At 38.2% G+C, this 21,203-nt stretch overlaps 1 protein-coding gene across 3 annotated transcripts in view; it reads right to left on the bottom strand.

Annotated features, from left to right (window-relative positions):
• EndoB (endophilin-B) overlaps positions 1 to 21,203 on the bottom strand; it is a 243,010-nt gene that overhangs the window by 90,539 nt on the left and 131,268 nt on the right. For all 3 annotated transcript variants that reach the window (XM_067145790.2, XM_067145793.2, XM_067145791.2), the window contains exon 6: positions 8,213 to 8,403. In XM_067145790.2, coding sequence (XP_067001891.1) covers positions 8,213 to 8,403 — 191 coding nt within the window. The remainder of the gene's footprint in view (positions 1 to 8,212; positions 8,404 to 21,203) is intronic.

Below are 21,203 nucleotides of genomic sequence, written 5' to 3'. Positions count from 1 at the left end.
GCCCAGTTCTGAGACAAGTATGTTAGCATTGTATTTTGTATTAACAATTGATCAGATTTAAAACTATTAAGTACAAATAATTTTTAACATGATCATTAACATTATTTTAAATTTCATTCAAGCTTTCTAATGGGCCTACATAAAATAATGTTTCACAGTATCAGTATATTAATATGGAAAACATGACTATTTATTCCTATCATTTAATATCAATGTGAAGAAAAAGGTGGTTCAAAATTACAAATTATAAAACAGCGATTAAACCAGGAGCACTATACACAGCAGAAACACTAAACAAGAATTTCAAAGGCCAGATGGAGAAACTCGAGCTAAAAGAAAGGAAAATTTTAAAGATCATCAATCATATTCTAAAGGCTAATGCCTTGTCGATGCAACCACTCTTTTTCTTTCATTGGCTGTTCGTTTTAGTTACATGTAATTGACACAACCTAACCTCTTCTTGATGTCGTCCAAATACTTCATCCTAGGTCTTCCTCTCCCTTTCTTTCTCAGCACTTTCCCTTAAAGTATGTTCGTGATTAAAGTATTGTGTCTGATGACATGTCCAATAAATTTTAATTTCCCGTTTTCTATTTTGTTTAAAAATCTTTTCTCTTCTTTAACTTCCTTTAAGACTTCCAGGTTGGTTTTTCTTTCCGTCCAGCTCGTTCTGGTCATTTTCCTCCATATCAACATTTCAGCAGCTTCAAGTCAATTCCTTTCTAATTTACCCAGAGTCCGACTCTCATTTCCATATTGAAGTGTACTCGATACAAGTGATTTTGCAAAGGATTTTCTGATATCTATATTCATGTGTGTGCTGGTTAAAATGTTTTTCTTACTCATAGATGCCTGTTTTGCCAATGCTATTCTCTTTACTTCCAGGAAGCATCTATTATTCTCTGTTATCATACTACCACGATAACAATTGTTTCACCTGATCAATTCTGACGTCATGAATTTTTATGTTGGTTTTAATTTCTTCCATATTTTTCCGTACTACCATTACTTTCGTATTCCGTTTGTTTACTTTTAATTTCCATAGTTTAAGAGTGCCTGAGAGGACTTTCAGCATTCTATTCATTTCTTTTTCTGAGTCTTCAATTAATACAACGTCATCTGCAAATCTGATACAATGTATCCTTTCACTATTGAATTTTATTGCCTTTGGCTTCTCCTTCATGATCTGAATAGCTTCCTCAATGGACATATTAAATAAATACAGTGATAGGGGACAAGCTTGTCTAACTCCTTTCCTAATCCTGGCCTTTTCTTCTACCCGATTTATTATTTTTGTGCTTTGGTTCAGAAACAGTTGATTAATCATTCTTCTATCCTTCCAGTCCAGTCCTATTTTCCTCATAGTTCTAAACAGTAGTTCCCAGTTCACATTGTCAAAAGCTTTTTCTAAGTCAGTGAAGATAAGATAAGTTGTTCTATTCATTTCCATCCTTCTCTCCAATAACATGCGTAAGGCCAGATTTGCTTCTCTTGTTCCTCTGCCTTCTTTAAATCCAAATTGGTCTTCTCCAACATACATATCTACTTTTCCTTTTATTCTGTTCTTAACTATGTTAGTAAGTATCTTGGAGGCATGTGTTAATATTGATAGTGTTCTATAATTGGTGCAGTCAACTGCCCTTCCTATTTTAGGTATGGTAATGGTTCTGTATTTTGTGAAGTCTTCTGTCACGATTCCTCTTTCGTAGCTTTCATTTATTACTCTGAATAATTGGTCTTTCATGTTGATACCTAAATTTTTCAGTAATTCTGCTGGGATGTCATCTACACCAGTTGCTTTTCCTTCTTTCAGACGCTGAACGGCATGTTCAAATTCATGTCTCATGATTGGAGGACCTTGCATTTCTCTTCCACACTCATTGATGTCTTCTATTAGCCTGTCATTCTTGAGGTCCTTATCATCGTCCAGTTCTTCTATGTATTCTTTCCATCAAGCACATATCCTATCGTTGTCTACCAGTAACATTAATTCTTTGTTTTTTTAATACTGCAGATTTGGTTCTATTTTTGTACTGAAGGGCACTGATTTTCTTATAAACTTGATCCTGTTTTCCCTTTTTTATATCTTATTCTATCTCTTCAGCAATGTTTTTGGTCCATTTCTCTTTTTCTTCCCTGCATTTGGTTGTGATCTGATTTTTAATCCTTTTGTAGTCATCAACATTGTTTTCCTTCCTGAGCTTATTCCTTTCTTGAATTAGGTTTAGTATTTCTTCTGTCAACCAAGGTTTTCTAGGCTCCAATTTCCTTTTTCCTAAAAGCTCATTTGTTGCTTCAATTATCCTTATCTTGATGTTATTCCACTGCATTGGCTCATCACTTCCATTATGTACTTTATTGGTTCGTTCTTCAAAAGCCACCTTTGTTGCTGCTTCTTTCAGTCCTTCTAGTCTCCACTTCTTTTTGATAGATCTTTTGGTTCTTTTAAATCTGATGTTGCACTTGGCTAACACAAGTGTATGGTCACTATCTATATCAGGACCTGGGTAGCTGTGGCATGATTTTATCTGATTCCTGTATCTTTGCTTCATTAATATATAATCTGAAAGCATCTTTTGTCTGGCGCCTCCCACGTGTACCTTCTTCTAAGAGGAACTTCAAATAATGTGTTTATAATAACCATATCATTTTGATTGCAGAAATCTACCAAAGTTTCACCTCTCATTTGTTTCCCCCAGACCAAAATTTCCTACTGTCTTATTGCCTGTATGGGATCCCACTATTGCATTAATCACCCATTATTGCAACATTATCTTCTTTTAAAAGTTAGTTTTAATAATTTTTCAATATCTTCATACATAGTCTCCACTTCTTCCAAGTCATGAGCCGATGTTGGGAAATATGTCTGAATTATTACTAAGTCCACAGGTGCACTGTTCATTTTCACCATCATTAAACTGGTTGCCGGATTGGTAGGTAGGTACTGCAAACGTTATTTGGCCATTTTCCTCTTATTATAAGTGCCACTCCATGCTTTCCTCTTTTCTCTCCAACACTATAAATTACTCTGAACTCATCACTGTAGAAGTCTCCATTTCCTTCCCATCTTATCTCACACTTACCTAATATATCTATCTCATTCTTCCTCATCTGGTCTTTTACTTCATCCAGTTTTCCCGCTTTCAATAGCGTTCATACATTCCATGTTTCCATCTTCATGGCGGTTTTAGAGGGATTTCGCTTGCTAATGACCTGAGAAGCCCTCTTACCTCTCCTGTCAGATCTTGGGTTCCAAAATCCATGATCGGTAATTAACGTTTTCTCATTAATGTCAGCTTCCATGATTGCATTCTACTTGGGATATCCTTAGGATCTTTAATGGAGTGGTTTCCCATTGCCTTCTCCATTCTATGCTGTTGACCAATATGCATAGGTTCATCTGCCTTTAGGGGCAATTTCTCACCCCAAGGACAAGAGAGTGCCCTGACCTCAATTCGTTCATCCTCCCTCGGAGGAGGCTGTTGACGACAGCGAGGGGGGCCACTTATACCAGCGGCCACTCGGTCCCCTTTAAGTTGCCTTTTACGACAGGCAGAGGTTACCGTGGGCGAATTCAAACCCGCAGTCTACACCTTCCAAAAATGAACTGTAGAGTAGACATGATCAATAAAATATTCTACAATATGTATTTTTGATTAGCAGTATCACTTTATGTAAGATGACAAAATTCCAAAATTTCGGGACAATAAGATAACACACATCAAGAACAAAAAACTCTCCGATACTATGCAAAAAAGGATACATTTTTAATGTCACCTTCTCAGAATGCTAATAGATTAACCAAACAACTCTTCGACTTCTTCCATATCCGCAAAACAAAACCCAACTGGTTTAAAGAAACTGAAAAAGACCTAGTGGAATTAAAAACTACAAAAAATTCACTACTCGATCGAACAGCTAAAGTAATAACTAAAGACAAATCTACATTAAAAGCTAAACCTACTTGGAAGATAAGAGGAAATGAAAATTAGAAAGAATGAAGAAATACCGGGCACTGAATAAAAGACCACACAGAGAAGCAATTGATTCAACGTACTCCAGAGAGGGTGAAATGAAGAACTACCTGAAACTAAAAAAAAGCTTCTTTTAAAAGAACTGTTTCATTTTCCAATCCTGCTGCCTTCATCGTCCACACACATTTAAAAAAGCCAAGTCATCATTGTACAAGGACAAGAAGGGCCTTGAAAGGGTGAAAGGTAAAGGCTTCCACTTTCTGTAACCTTGGCACTTCATGGAGTATAGTGGTTAGTTCTATGCCCAACCACCTTTGCGCCCAGGAATTAACCTGCTACTCATTTTTGGTGTAGGCTAAGTGAACCTTGGGGTGATGTATACCTCTGCAAGTGGAAATCTCGTTCCTTAAATTTGACTTCCTGATACGGACAATTATCAAAATAAGGAAAGATCCACCTAATCAATATACATTGTTAAATGATGTAAGTTATCATGGGAGTATATTTGACCTGCTAAAGGTAATCTTCAGCCATTATAACCAGAAATTGACAAGTCATAAGTACACAAAATATACATATATTTAAAATAACACTTTAAAATTCAAGTTTATGAACTGTTATGTAAATATGTGGAATAAAATATAACAGTCTTTGCTAGTACATGTCTAGAAGACTGTGTAGTCAAAACAAAAGTACTTATGTAAGACAAGTTTTAAGATGGTCATAAATTCTGACAGGGAATCAAACCTGCATCCTTCCGGGTGAACCAAGCCTCAGCCAGGCAGTCCATCCACACATATCTGGCACCTTTTTAAGAAACTGTACATCATATGCTGAAGTTCACGCAAGGCTGGACAAATCAGGGAAAAAATGTATCTAGCAAAATTTCTTATGAGTTACGTATAAAAAAATAAAATTCACTTGCTAAGCTCTAAAGTATTAACTAGTCTGATCTTGTCAGTTTCAGCTACCACCACTGTTTTCTTCAAATTTGCTCCTCCCACAATGTCTATATCACTTTGTTTGAAAATGCCAGTACTCAACCAATTTTGATTCAAAATCTTCTAAGCTAGAGCCATTCACCATTAGGTGATCCGTGCTATCTGTTTGCAGTGATAATTTCAACTTATCTGTTAGTAGATTCATAATACTAGACCCTCTTTAACATGAAACTATTGACATTGACAATACTGCAACAATGCTTATGAGTTTCCAGGGAAAAGGAAATTTTTCATTCATTCATACATTTTAGTTGCCTACATATTTTTCTGTGTTGCCATGGCAACCAGGCTCCTTGGATTTGCCCTGCTCTGAGTTCATATTACTTAATGTTATCAATTTCCCAGCAGATACGTTGTTTTCAGTTCTTCTAGGGACCTGTATATGCAATATTTTAAACTACGCTGTCCTGATTTCAGCTGAATGCTCCGCATAGCCTGGAAGTTGTTTTACAACCTGAACTTTCACACTCTGGAAACTTTCTTGAAACTGTTTCCGGACTTGACAGGCTGAATGAGTTAACACTTATGAATCATAAAAGAGCACACTTGTGCAGTAACAAACATGCACTAAGTCGTAATACACATTACGATTAAATACACAAAAGAAAAGCATGAAATGAGTTTTTAAGAGTAGGAAAGATCATCTATATATATAAAATAAGAGTTTTGTCTGTACATTGCTCAGAATTTGAAAATAATGGTATGTCTGTATCGGACATGTCCATAGTAACAAGAAAAAGCACTTTTTACTTTTCCGTAATTTCTGTCTGTCTGTCTATCTGTCTGTCTGTCTGTATGTATGTACACGCATCACGAGAAAATGGTTGAAGAGAATTTAATGAAAATCGGTATGTGAAGTCGGGGGATGAGCCTCTACAATCTAGGCTATAAATCATTTTACTCACGCTGAGTGAAATGGTAGTTTAGGGGAAGGCCTAAAATTGAATTCTCAACTATTTATGTTATTAGTGCTCTAATAAAAATCGGTATGTGAAGTCGGGGGATGAGCCTCTGCAATCTAGGCTATAAATCATTTTACTCACGCTGAGTGAAATGGCAGTTTAAGGGAAGGCCTAAAATTGAATTCTCAACTATTTATGTTATTAGTGGTCGTATTTTAAAGAAAATGGGTACGCAAAGTTGGGGTACAAGTTGGTACAATCTAGGCTATCAATAATTGTATTCACGCTGAGAAAATGGTAGTTTAGGAGAAGGCCTAAAATTTAATTCTCCAATATTGTTGCTATTAGTAGTCCTATCTTGATGAAAATCGGTATGCAAAGTTAGGAAATAAGTCGCTATAGTCTAGGCTGTAAATTATTTTATTCACGCTGAGTGAAATGGTAGTTTGGGGGAAGGCCTAAAATGTAATTCTCAAATATTTCTTATTAGAAGTGTAATCGATGAATGCTACATAACTAAGGTTATATAGTATTAAATTTCCTATTATTAATGTCTTATACATTGTTACCATACTGGCTATGATCACAAAGATATTCATGAATTTGGATTTTTGTTACTAAGTCCATATCAGCGCCGAGTAACGAGAAAATGGGTAAAAAGTATTTAATGAAAATCGGTATGTAAAGTCGGAAATAAGAAACTACAGTTTATGGTATAAAATATTTTACAAATCACAGAGTCGAAAGAAAACTAAATGTGAAGGCCTACAATATAGAAAGCTCATAACATTGATCAACAATAGCATTACATTGACCATTGTTTGTCGTGATGTGCTTTGTGTCTTCTGTTGCCCCTCATCTCCGGTAGATAGGATTACTGCTGCGTACAGAGTATTTTTTATTTGATTTACGTCGCACCGACATAGATAGGTTTTATGGCGACGATGGGATAGGAAAGGGCTAGGAGTGCCTTATGCCTTAATTAAGGTACAGGCCCAGCATTTGACTGGTGTGAAAGTGGGAAACCACGGAATACCATCTTCAGCGCTGCCGACAATGGGGTTCGAATCCACTATCTCTCGGATGGAAGCTCACAGCTGCGCACCGCTAACCACACGGTCAACTCTCCCAGTCATACAGAGTGTAACAGCCTGTCTGAATATTGATGGGAAGTAGCTGGGGAGTTGGATAACTTTCGTCTTTAGCATGTCATTCCCCTGGTTTATAAATTTTCTGATACTAAGTTACTGGTACGTAACACACTGGATCATCATAGCATTCAAGCTATTCAATCCCTACTCTGAGACACTGATTGGAATGAACAGTGTGCATATTTAGCGGAATAATGGCAGATTAGTGTTCATGGCAATCTGCGGCCTGGTCATCCCAGCTCTGGAACTTTGGACTATTAGATTGGCACCGCAATCTAACCGCAGCACTGTTCGTTAAATGTGATAAAACGTGCAGCTTTCCATTTGATTGAGTATTTTATATGATAGCATTGCTTTTAATCGCTACATTCATACTTACGTTTTTGTAATGACCTATGTTGATTTTAGGTTAGGAAAACCACAAAGTCAGTCTTTCTGAGAATCCCGTAGCGAAGCACGGGTACATCAGCTAGTAACATAAAAATAAAGCTGGACATTAAGAGGACAAATTGGGGGAAATACTTCTTTGTATGAAGACAAATTAGGGATTGGAATAATTTACAGAGGGAGATGTTTGATAAATTTCCAACTTCTCTGAAATCTTTTAAGAAAAGACTAGGTAAACAACTGATTCGTCACCTGGGCGACAGCCCTAAATGCAGATCAGTGGCGACTGTGATTCTGTACATGACTACAAATACAGCTTTCAATAAGCACTCACTCAATCACAAGCTTGACTTATGTCCAAGGCCAGGACAGAAGCAAGTGTTGACAGCAGACTGCTCTCATGTCCCCGATAGGAAAAACACAGCGCGGATGGTTTTTAGTTTAAGTGCTCTCGCTGAACTTGCCTACATAATGCAGTTTGTGTAAGTATCCTTCCAAAATTACCACTTTGGCATCTCATTTCTGATATATATATTCTCTCTCTCTCTCTCTCTCTCTCTCTCTCTCTCTCTCTCTCTCTCTGACTCGCCAACATTATCTAAATCTAATCTCATCCCTATTAAAATTGCTATCAAATAGATTGAATTTCTTCTTGTCTAATTATTTCTACTGAAAAATATTTTCCTCACCTTAGACACCAATGCTTTTAAATGGTGTATAAATAAAAGGCAGTGCATCTCACTCTTACATCAAAATAAGATATTTAAAAAAAAACACACACAGTGTTACAAGTTTACCTGGCCATATCTCTCTGAAGATCTTGCATTATCTGATGACACTGTGCATAATACTGCACTTGCGTCTCAATGAATTCGTTGAGACAACGAAGGTGGCCAGCATGAGAGCTACTTATACCTTCCAGAAGAAGCTTGGTGATCTCTGCTTGTCGATCAAATTCAGATTGTGCAACTCGAAGGTCTCGCTCAGCCTAGAAAATATGCATCAATTAAGAATACTGCTTACTTAACACAATTACTAACGTTTCCTTAACATTTGTAGCAGCTATAGCAATATTATTTCTCTTTCTCAAACAATTTTAAACAGAGAAAGATGAACTATATCAAATAAAAATAGTAACATAGAAAATTTTCATTGTCCAATTATGTTCAGTTTAAAGATTCTTCAAATGAAAAGGTTTTCACCACAGTTTTTCTAATCCATATACTGGTGGTGAATAAATGAACACAAAACAAACATTCAAGAGATCAAGAACTATACTTGTAATTAATATTTCTTTAATACTATATTTCCTGATGTACAGTATAAGATGCTTCACGAATATACCCAAAAACACAGTTAAATTTAACGTTCACAAGTCATTTTGTTCATCGAAACAACCTTTAAAAAAATTGATAAAATTCTCCTAATCTCAACTGCAGAAGATCTCTCTATGGGTTTTTTTAACTGACCTTGACAACATTAAGCAGTCATCTTAGCTTGCATTCAACAATTACTAACATCACCTACATCAATCAATCAATCAATCAATCAATCAACCAACCAATCAACCAACCAATCAACCAACCAACCAACCAACCAACCAATCAATCAATCAATCATTTTGGAGTTTGTGGAGTTCTACATAACCATTTAACACTGCAGTCAGCTACAGGACCTAAACTTTCACAAGAAATATAAACCACAAATATAAACATTTCTATTTCAAAACTCAAATCTCACATGCATCAAAATAGATTCAAATCTACACAACTCTCTTCACTTACTTGATCCACAAGATTTAGCAGAAGTGCATTATATATATTTTGCAAGTGTTTTAATGTAGTACAAACATATCGAAGGTTTTCGGCAATGGAAGGGTGGTAAAGGGCAAGGATTGGAAAGGTCGTGGCTGTGGCCTTAATTAAGGTACAGCCCCACATTTGCCCAGTGTGAAAATCTGAAACCATGGAAAACTGTCAGGTCAAGCCCAGCAATGTCAGGAACAACAAAATGGACAAATTATTTTCCCAAATGGCTCCTTATTCAGAACTGATCGAAGAAGTAAGTCATCTGTACAGGACTGTAGAATTCCCTGTGGGTGGGGCAGTAGAATACCTCCATGGTATTCCTCCCTGTCAAAAGAGGAGACTTGAAGAGGACCTCGGGATATGTCAACTTGGTTGTGTAGGTTAGCGTCGGTGAGTCCCCTAGCCGAGTGTCTCATTGCTTCCAGTTACTTGTACCAGGCGCATCCCTTTCCTCTTCCCTATATAGCATTCCTTGGTTAACTCTCATTCCGACCTTGATGGTGTTAGGTTTGCGAGGCCTGGGGAGACTTGCATTATCGCACCTTTCATAGCCTTTCCCTTTCTTTTGCTAATACACTTAAGAAAATGGAAATTGCAACACCATGAAGGCATTGGTCGTTTGTGTTGATTTTCAAGATATGGAACGATGCCATGTAGGTATGTAAATGATCAAAGTTTCAGACCCATTGGATTGTTGCTACAGGTCTCCCCACACGATTGGTCGCGGAGGAATCAACTCCAGTATACGGACTCTGGTGTAGCATAGTTGACTTTCAGTCTGTGCAGTGAAGTGCTCCCCGTCAAACGTGCCTCGACGACAGAGAAGAGCATGCTATCAACAACTGTCGCCGTTTGAGAGGGCTAGGAGAATTCGGCTGTGTGAGGCTGGATTATCGCTATGGACTGTCGCTGCACATGTTGGCCAACAGGCATCTACGGTACAATGTGTATGGCAGCAGTGGTCAAATGAAGGTACCCACACTCGTAGACCTGGCACAGGCCCTGCGCGACAGACAACTGTGAGAGAGGATCGCCCCATCATTTGGATGGCCCGGATGGAATCCCATGCAACAGCAGCGCAAATTCGAGCAGGTGTGGCACCCCACATTACACAACAAACAGTTGGTAATCGCCTGCGTGCAGGTGGCTTACGAGCCCGTGTCCCTGCAGAAGGTGTTCCATTAACCCCACAACAGCGACTTGTAACGCTGGCCTGGTGTCGAAAAAGACTGACGTGGGTCGACGAATGGCATAGGGTCGTCTTTAGTGATGAATCGCGCTTCTGTGTTGCCCGCAGTGATCGCCGGAATCGTGTGCGCCGACATACCAGGGAGAGGGGCTGCCCAGATCTTATTGTCAAGAGGCACACAGGGCCAACACCAAGCATTATGGTCTGGGGAGCTATTGGCTTTAATGTGAAATCACAATTAGTGCTTGTTGAGGGCACTATGACTGCTCGACAGTATGTTGATAGGGTACTCAATCCAGTGGTTGTCCCTATGATGGCGAACATTGCTAATGGGATGTTTCAGCAGGACAATGCCCTGGTTCACACTGAACGCATCTCCAGAGAAGCTCTCCATGACATCACAACCTTAGAATGGCCCGCCAGATCCCTGGACCTCAGTCCTATTGAGCAAGTGTGGGACATGATGGGTCGACAACTGGCCAACCGTCCTCAGCCACCCACAACTCTGGAACAACTGACCCGTGCAGTGCAGCAAGCATGGGCTACAATTCCTCAGGAAGCGATCCATGGCCTTATTGACTCCATGCCTAGATGAATTCAGCGATGTATTGCAGCTCGTGGGGGGCACATCCTGTATTGATTGTTGTCCAAACTTGTGATCAGAGGGACCTGAAAGTGTAATCATCGAAGCACAACCGAACACTCATCCTGCATGTTCAATTGCAGGAATGTAGCACCACTCCTGGGTGTTGCAATTTCCATTTTCTTCAGTGTACCTTCATTCTTCGAAGTATCAGACCTCTTACTTTCTCCCCCTTCTGATTACTGTTAGGCAGGCACAGTTTCTCTGTAAGGGTTGCAGCCCTTCCAAGTGTATGGTGAAGGCGAAGGAAAATATAATCAAGTTTCCAAAATGTTTACCTTCTTTGAAGTATTTGAACTACTGTAACTCATTCTAAATCTGTCAAGGCTAGAGAGTCTGAATGCAGTGCAAAAATACTGCAGTCCCATGGTTTGGGTTGTGCCTTATCCATATGCTGCGCAGTTCACTCTGCATGGAGAAAGTGGAAAGGGTGTCGGGCGCATAAACGTACCAGCCGGACTGCAGCCTGATCAGCTCCAAGCCAAATGGTTGCAGTTATGCAGTATTCTCAAAGAGCAAGCAGTGTGTTGTGTTTGATGTGCCTGATAATCAGTATTTATGAAATGTTGATTTTAAATTGTGCAGTGTACATTTACCAGTTTCAATGGTTCAAGTAGCTTGTAATTTTAGTTACAATTTTATGAATAGACATGGTGTTAGGTATTTACAAGGCATTTTGTTTTCAAAATTAACCCTCACCAAGTAGAATTCTGGTTGTCCTACACCTGATCTGTCTGTGTGTCAAACAACATCAAGTAGTTAAACTTACATGAGAAAGTTTATAATAAGTGGCAGTTGTTAACTGGTTGCAGTGAGAGAAATGTTTTTGCTTTCTGAGTTTGTTGTTTGGAGGCGACATAACTTGGATGAAAATTAAAGTAGTGGATTTGAAGCATTTAGGTGAAAGGCTAAAAAATACAATCAATCAGCTAAACACCTCAAGAATGAGGTTGACTTAGCTATGCTAGGAACAGTGAACATTGTTTCACAACTAAGCAAGGTCTATAGACAAGAAACAAACAGATAAAATGAGAAAGTGCTTAAAAATCTAGAAATACTCTACAAAATAACTGACTGTGTAAAATTGTGGTAAACTTGACCTTCATCTACAAGGCTACAATGAGACTACTCATTCATCAAATTCCAGCATTTTCCAAGGATTATTAGAATTAGACAACAATAAATTGGAAGAGATAGCAAAGGAATATAGATACAGAAAGCTGGAAGTCAAGAGAATTGTACGGGAAGAAAAAGAGAAAAGTTGGAAAGAATTTACAACTAAACTGGAAGAAGACAGTAAAGGGAATATGAAAATGATATTTGGAATAGTTAAAAGTAAAAGATCAGATAAAGAAGCAATTACAGCTCTGGAGACAGCAGATGGGAATATAGTTCGCAATATGAAAGATATCACGGATACAATGGGGCAGTATTTTGACAGCTCCTAAATGGCCCTAAAGAGATCTCTGTTGAGGTTGTAGGACAGAAAACAATAGAGGAAGATATCCCAATTACATGGACAGAAGTAGAGCAAGCTCTCCACAGGATGAGAAGTGGTAAGTCAGCAGGAGCTGATGAAATTACAGCTGACATGATTAAAGCTGCTGGTCCACCAGGAATACAGTGGCTGTATAGAGTTCTCAGAACAATATGGAAGGATAATGAAATACCTGAAGATTGGACAAAAGGGGTGATAGTTCCTATCTTCAAGAAAGGGAGTAGAAGGAAAAGTGAAAATTACAGAGGCATTACCCTCCTATCATACGGCCTTAAAATTATGGAGAAGATCATTGAAGCCAGAGTAAGGGATATACTAGAGCCTATCTTAGAAGATGAACAACATGGTTTTAGGACTGGAAGAAGCACAACAGATCTGATATTTGTTTTGAGGGTGTTGGCAGAGAAACACTGGGAAAGAGGAAAAGACCTAATTATTGTGTTTATGGACCTTGAAAAGGCGTATGATAATGTTCCTAGATCAACTATTTGGAAAAGTCTTAGAAAACTTGGTGTACCGGAGTACCTTATTAGGAAGATCCAAATGCTATATAGTAATTGTAAAAGCTGTGTCAGAATTGGAGATGGTCACTCTGAATGGTTCAATACAACCAAAGGAGTACAACAGGGAAGTGCCTTGTCACCACTTCTATTCATAGCAGTTATGGATACCATTTTAAAGGAACTAAAAGGAAAAGGTAATAAAGATCTTCAGGCTCTGGTGTTTGCAGACGATGTGGCAATATGGGATGAAACAGAGGAGGGAGTGCAAAATAATCTGAATGCATGGTGTAAGAAGTTTGATGATTATGGAATGAAATTGAACCCATCAAAAACAGTAGCATTAAAAATCAGCAGACATTATACAGAATGCAACATAAAAATACAGGACCACCAAGTTGAAGTAGTACACCAATTCAGTTATTTAGGAAGCGTAATCGCTAGTAATAACAGAGCTGAGATAGAAATAACAGAGTAACCAAAGGCTCTAACTTTTACAGCATCGTTAGACTACCTACTATGGGATCAGAAAGTCCCACAAAGAAAAAAAAATGACCCTGTACAAGTCATATTTCATTCCTATCCTTACATATTCTCTGGAAACCTGCACACTAACATCAAAGGATTATAGTAGGATTCAAGCCTGTGAAATGAAATTTCTTAGAACTGCCCTCCAAAAGACCCGACTTGATCATGTGAAAAATGATGAGATCCGATCTAACCTAGGTCTAAATGAATTGATGGAGGAAAGACTTAGGTCATCTAGACTTAAATGGTTTGGGCATGTTAAACGAATGAATAGCACAAGGTTACCATGTGCTTATTTGGAAAAGAGAATAACAGGTAGAAGACCAGCTGGAAGACCAAGAAGAAGATGGATGGACCAACTGAGGGAAGACGTGGAGAGAAGAGGATGGAATTGGGAATCTGTCTTGGACAACGAAATGTTTTTGAATAGGCAACTTTGGAAGACGCTCGTTTTTAAACACCCTACCCGGCTCGCTGGAAGGGCAAACCGATGATATTAGAATTTGGTGAGAAGTTAGATGATTGACTCCAAGCCCATATTTAGAAGTCCGTCTTTAGTGGGTTATCCAAGGTTATCCAGAACAAGCTTCTAAAATGTATTCTTGAGATGTGTAAAGAAGAAATACAATGTGATATTAAATTAAGAAAGTTCTTAGCTGCAATGTCAGATGATACAACTGGTGTTTCTGAACATACTCACCAGGTTATTGTTTCCAATATGAAGATGATGGTGCTGTGTTCAAGAGATTACGGGGATTCTTTCATCTTGAAACTTGGAATGTACAAGGACTTTTGCAGTGTATTTTAGAGCAATAAGAGATTTTTTGAAGGGTTAAACTGATAAAACTTATCACACAAATGTCCCATGGGGCAACAATAATTAGTGGTGATAAAGGTGGTGTATAGGCAACAATTAAAAATTCCTACCAAAATGCACATGTTGTGCATTGCTGTGTGCACCAATTAAATTTAATTATGGAGAGAGCTGCATTACAGAATCGACAACACTGAATTTTCGTCAGCAGCCTGGCCACAATACCAGCATTGTTTTCCCAAATGACCTTCACGGTTGTGGAATTTTAATAGCCAACTGGTTAACACAGTCTGCGAAAATAAAGAGTCTCTTCAAGAGTGTTTTCAGGAACTTCAAAGTAAGAGGAATCCGAAAGCAGCCATAGTGACTTCAGTTTCTGGCGTGCATATTTCCACTGCATCATGCCTCATGTGGACATACTGTATAGACCAATACGTCAATCCAAATTTTAACTTGAATGAAATTACAGAAAAAAAACCAATATTCTTTTTGACGCAGTTATTCCCCTCCTAAAAAGCAATTATCTAAAAAGAGTTAAGAAACAACATCCCATACATATAAAAGAACCGCCTAAAGATAACTCCCACTCTAATTCTACTCCCCCTACAGCCGCTCCTCCTACCCCTCCTAACCTCCCCTCTACAGCCGCGAGCAGCAGCCCTAGACTAACACGTAACAGAACTCGACGTGCTGCCGTGCAACGCACATAATGTCAACACCCAGTGTAAGTACAATATACACAAAACTTTACTTTTTACAAACCTATTAAACGCCGTTTCTTACACAATTCATTTCTATTTATAGATATCACAGCCTACAACATATAGAAAGAAGCCTACACGCTATCATTTAAGATATTAAAAATGTAAACCATTTGACACTTGACATAGCATATAACGTCATATTAAGGTGCACGTTGCAAACTAAACAAAATTTTTATACTTACAATACGCATTACTATTAACTCAGCATTTAGTATATACTATGAATATAGTACATAGACAATGCATCGAACCGAACATTAAACTACGACCTATTTCTTCATAGACAGTGTCCAGATCACTTCAAGATACACATACTACCAACAGAAGGACATCGTGTAATAAGCAACATAATAACCAGAAGAATAAAATGTCAAAATGTTTTTAATAATTAATTATAAGTTTAAACGTAAAATAGTGATTACTCTATGAACATCAGTGTATACACAATAGTACAATTCTCATTTATGCTTACCAAATTAACAGGAACATTGTAGTGATATACCTCTCACATTACATAATCTTTTTATAATTGAAGAAGAAGATTTATTTTCCATTTTAATATATAACTTATTTTAAACGGCCTGTCAAATTGGGTCAATTTTCATGTATGTACAACACCTTCCAATGTGATGTTTTAATAACTATATTGGTATATGACAGCTGAGGATTACCCTAGAGGGGTCGAAACCGGTACTGTGATTACTGTGATTAATAGTAAATAAATAAATGTATTGATAAGGTGGAGGCTTCAGTATCATTTTTATGTTGTAACTACAATCAATACGGAAATGAAGCTTATAGATTATGATTGCTTACAAGTGATGATACAGTTCGTGAAATTCTTATAAATGATGAAAGTGATGGTTCAGTATTTGAAGACAGTGATGAAGACGATGTAGGAGGTATATCTGGAGATAATTCAAGTGGTAAATGAAAGCGAGGATGAGGTCTTACAGCCACCACGTCTGAAGGGAACAAAGGTAAATAAAGGTAAATAAAGCGCCTTATCCCCCCAAACGAACCAGGAAGAAGACCCAACTTCAAGAGTGTGCCATACGTGTGCTCACACATCAAGAAGGGAGAAAAGGAACACAAGGACTATCTACCACTGTAAGGAGTGCAACAAAACTCTTTGCCCTGTACCTTGTTTTGAGGATTATCATACAAAAAAACATTACTAAAAATGATGCTTCACAATTTGTGTGTTTAAACTAGTTGTTTGATGTCTTGTTAACATACTGTGTTAAATTCATCCGTTTCATTAAAATATAATGCCTCTTGAGAGTTGTTTTACAAACATGTGCAAAAGCCTAAATTTTGGGGGTGTGCAGTGGGCTAAGAAACCTGACTCTCAAAGGAACAGATGTACACCGTAACATAGATTTTCCTGTCCCCATTCACACCAGGCACCATCAAACCACGTTTGATGAGTGACGACGACGATGATGATGCTTGTTTAGAGGGGCCTAACATCTAGGTCATCAGGCCCTAATGGTATGAAATAAGACGAAATGCAATGAAAATTTAAAAGAACAAAATTGATCCACTGACCAGAATTCAAAACGTGATGAAGAATGAATGGATGAATATAAATTTAAAACAATCAGTGGACCCGACCCGCAATGCCTCACCTTCCCAGAAACAATATTAATGACCAAGGGAATGCTTCCAAAGTACAATCCCGAATCAATGATGCTTCTTGTCTAAAGGAGTCCAATATCCATGTCAACGGTCCATCATAATGACATTTATCGCTAGTAAAGTAGAACCATGGTATTTCTCAAGTTGCGGACTAATCAAAGGTAGCGTAAACTCACGGTGTTCCAAACATTATGACACTATTCAGAAGTATCGTACGTCGTACAGGTAATGCAGACCTCTGGTGTTTCTCACATTATGGCGCCACACATAGGCAACGCAAACCCAGTGTTCCTCACCTAGGTGTACAAATCACGGGCGCTGGTATTCCCGCGGTGTTCTGCGTATAGTGCATACTAATCATAGCCATCAAAGACTCATGGTGTCCCTCATATTGTGTTACTAACCACAGGCAACGGCCAGACCCGTGGTGTTTCTCATTGAATGGTACTAACCACAGGTACTGGAAACCCACAGTGAACCACTCTCTGCTGCTACTAATCACAAAATTATTAAGTACCTAAGACAGTGGTATTACTCGCAAGTAAAGGCGACCCATGGTGTTCCCCGCATGAAGGTACTAATCGCAAGTAGTTTCATGGTTCTGATTCAATAATCCCTTGGTTGCCCCTTTCCTCTTACGACAGGCAGGGGATAACGTGGGTGTATTATTCGTCTGTATCCCCCACCCACAGGGGGTCGTTTGATGAATATTTCACAGTTAAAGTCCTCAAACATTTATCCCCAACTTCCCACCCTCTTGCCTTTAGAGATTTCAAAGTTGGACATCAACTGATGCTCAGATCCATGGAAGAACCTGGCCTTAACATTAGGTAACCACTCCTTTTTTTTTTTTTTCATTCTCATGTCTGTCTGTTTCCCCCCCACTCGCCTCACCTCACCTCACAGCGTCTACTTGCCAACAATGACCATTATTATTCTATCCTCTATTGATAAAGGTTGCAGGCAAAACTTCTGGACCCATGTTTTTCTTTTGTGTATACCTATTTTATCTACGCAGTCTTCAATGGTACATCACTGCTCTCCATCTGTTTCCTAGACTTATATAATGTATATTTTGCTCCGGATAGCTTTTTTTTTTACCTGAGCATTTATGTTTACTTTAATGATTTATCTTCATGTTCATATGCAAAATGAAATACCTCATGTGAAAGGAGCTCTGTTCATTGCAAGTTTAATGTACACAGTTGTACACTGCAAGAACATTAGTCACACTTAAAGTACACCATTTAAAAATTGCAAATTGTATGTCTATTTTCTACAAAGAAGAGAACGAGATAAGTCACTTTTGTAAATGTGTGCTATACTCTATTTTTGATTTAGTCACCTAACAATACTGTTGTGATTCAAGCATAGTGGTGCTCTGCACAGGTCCCTGCACCAACCAGAGTTGATGTAAAAAATAAGATTTGTATTACTTGCGACATAGTTAACTTCATATAGTTGGTGTCTGAACTTCCCTCTCCAGCCACCATGTAATGGGTACATCCAATGGGTGGGGGCAGTAGGGGCAACTAAATGGGGCCCCAGAGGCTCTTAACTTGGGAGTGAGGGTTAGCGACCACGGGACACTTAGCTGAGTCCTACCATTGTTTCCACTTGTGCCAGGATCCTCACTTTCACCTAACCTATCTAACCTTGCTTGGTTAACTCTTGTTCTTTTCTGTTCCTGATGGTATTAGAGCATTTGAGACCGAGGGAGTATTTCATTTTCATGCCCTTCGTAGCACCAAGTGCTATCAGCTGTAGGCGAAAGCATTTGTAGTTGAAACTCTAATCTAGATACCTCTATTGATTGTTTCCTAGCATTCTTGCTTTTTCTTTTGTTTGGTTTTCAAGGGGAATTAATGTAATTATTGAACAGTCCAAGATGGCTTCGAAAGAATATGCGCGAGTAGTAGGAAAAGCTCAGTAATAACGAAATTCAAAGTTTGCTAGCTGTTTTAGGTTCTGATTTCAGAAGTGATTGTGAGGAGGGGGAGTTACATATAACCCTATGTCTGTATCATCACATGATGATTTTTTGTTTTTGCTTTACGTCGCACCGACACAGATAAGTCTTATGGCGACAGCCCCAGCATTTGCCTGGTGTGAAAATAGGAAACCACAGAAAACCATCTTCAGAGCTGCCGACAGTGGGGTTCGAACCCACTCTCTCCCGATTACCATCACATGATTTATCAGACAGTGGAAGTGATAGTGAAAGCGATGTTAAGAGGGTGAAGAGCATATTAAGCGAACTGGATACATGAACAGAATATTCAAGTTATTCATACCTTTCCAGGAATAAGTGGAGTTTGCCATACCAGTGGAATTTGTGAAAATGTAAGCAAGGAACTCATTTTCAGGCAGTACTTAAATGACAGTATAATACAGTATATTGAAGATGAAACAAATGGATATGCCAGAACTGATCAAACATTTTTTTTCTTTTAAAAGTTGCTTTTCATTGCACTGACTCAGATGGGTCTTATGGTGACAATGGAACAGGAAAGGGCTAGGAGTGGGGAAGGAAGTGGCCGTGGCCTTTCGAACCCGCTAACTCCCGAATACTGGCCACACTTAAGTGACTGCAGCTATCGAGCTCAGTGACTTTTTACTGACAAAGTTGCATGAAATACGTGTGTATACTGCTCTTTGCGTTCTAATGGGATCAGTACAGAAGCCTGCAATTCACAGTTACTGGTACAAAGATGTATGTTCCACTTTGGAACATTTTCAACTATACCACACACTGAAGAACCTCTAAGGTAAGATTGTGGAAAATTTAAGATTTCATACGACTTGCTTTATGTTTTAATATTCTACTTATTGTTCTGTGTGTATTGGGATGAATTGTGTGGCATTTCTGAATAATATAAAACAGGTCCCATGATAATATTTGTAGCAGATCACCCACAGTAATGTTTTAACTACAAGCACATGCAACACCAAGGCTGCATGCTTGAAAGATAGTAGATTCCTAGCAATGTCAGTGAACATGGTGGTTGGGTGCATATGGGTTAACAGAGGATTGTTGTCTAGTTGTACTTCCCCTTAAAAAAATAATCACCACCAACATATCGGGTAATTGGGAAACTGCACTTTTGAATGAAAGAATGTGTTTAAAAATGAGATTGTAATGGTAAATGCCAACACAGAAAAGGCACAAAGAATGTTACACAGATTAGATGTACGAGTCTATAAAGAAAATTAAATTAGTCTGCGGACTGTGTAGAACTGTTAAAATGCAGCCTATGAAACATCTCCCACTTATAAGAGTGCCTGTATTATGAAAATGGTAGCCTGCATTTTGAGCCTGATCTTTTCTTTCTTCACCTCAAAAGTAAAAAATGTTCTTATAAATGAGTAACTCGCTTGGTGAATGACTACCCAGGTCACTTATTCCTAACATGTCTGCCTCACTTACTGAGTAAATGTCTGTAAGCCTTAAAAGTTCTACATGGCCTGACAACCTGAAAGCCTATCTCACTGCCAGTCATACAAAAGTTTCACTTTAATAGATCAGCCAAGAGATCAGACAACACATCACATTAACAATGATTACAGAATTAGCACGTGAATGTCAGGAATGCTAGCAAGGAATTCTGAGGAATTTACCTGGTGCACGGTGCCAAAGCAATGTTAACCTGCGAGGGTTAATTTACTTAATTTTTCTTCTGTACTGTAATTTATTTCTTGTATAATATTTGCAAATGTAATAGATAGGCTACCAATGCAAACAAGTTTTAGCTCTGCTCTTCCTCTTCATCTTGTTAATACAAACAAATTAAATAACATCCACAAGAACAATTTACGTTATACTCCTTGGTCTAATACACTAGGAAGCAATATCTGCTACATAATTTATAATTATGCTGGAAGCATGATAGACTACTGTGCTGCAAACTTCTCAATTACTACTTTGAACAGAATATAACAATAATGTAAGTACATTACCTGTTCTAACAATACTTCAGGACTCACACCCTCCTTCTAATGAATGCAGCAACAACACAAACGCATGAATTGTACCGCGAAAGAGTATTATCATGATAGTACAAAAGAATACTCGACAAACATATACAAACACTGATTTACACTAAGAAATATTCATGATTACTTACATAAAAGCAGAAGCATTAAATACCTTCTTAGTCAGTGGCAGAGTTTGTCATTTCATTCCTGTATTAATGTGAAGTAGTACCACAGCAAAACAGTAAAGAAAGCAACCTAATTTGCCTGAAATTTCTCATATTTTAGCCATCATTGCTGGTGTAATACATTTTGAGTGAAAGAAATGAAAAAAGGCAGTTAAAATCAAAGAACCAAATAAAACCAAACCCCATGGCACAACAGCTCTAAAGGGCCTTGGCGCACTAATCAATCACTGCCCCCGAAAGCCT

Source organism: Anabrus simplex, chromosome 4 (assembly GCF_040414725.1).
Source record: "Anabrus simplex isolate iqAnaSimp1 chromosome 4, ASM4041472v1, whole genome shotgun sequence".
Taxonomy (NCBI): Eukaryota; Metazoa; Arthropoda; class Insecta; order Orthoptera; family Tettigoniidae; genus Anabrus; species Anabrus simplex.
The sequence above is the reverse complement of the archived record's forward strand: the minus strand, read 5'-3'. Positions and strand labels throughout refer to the sequence as shown.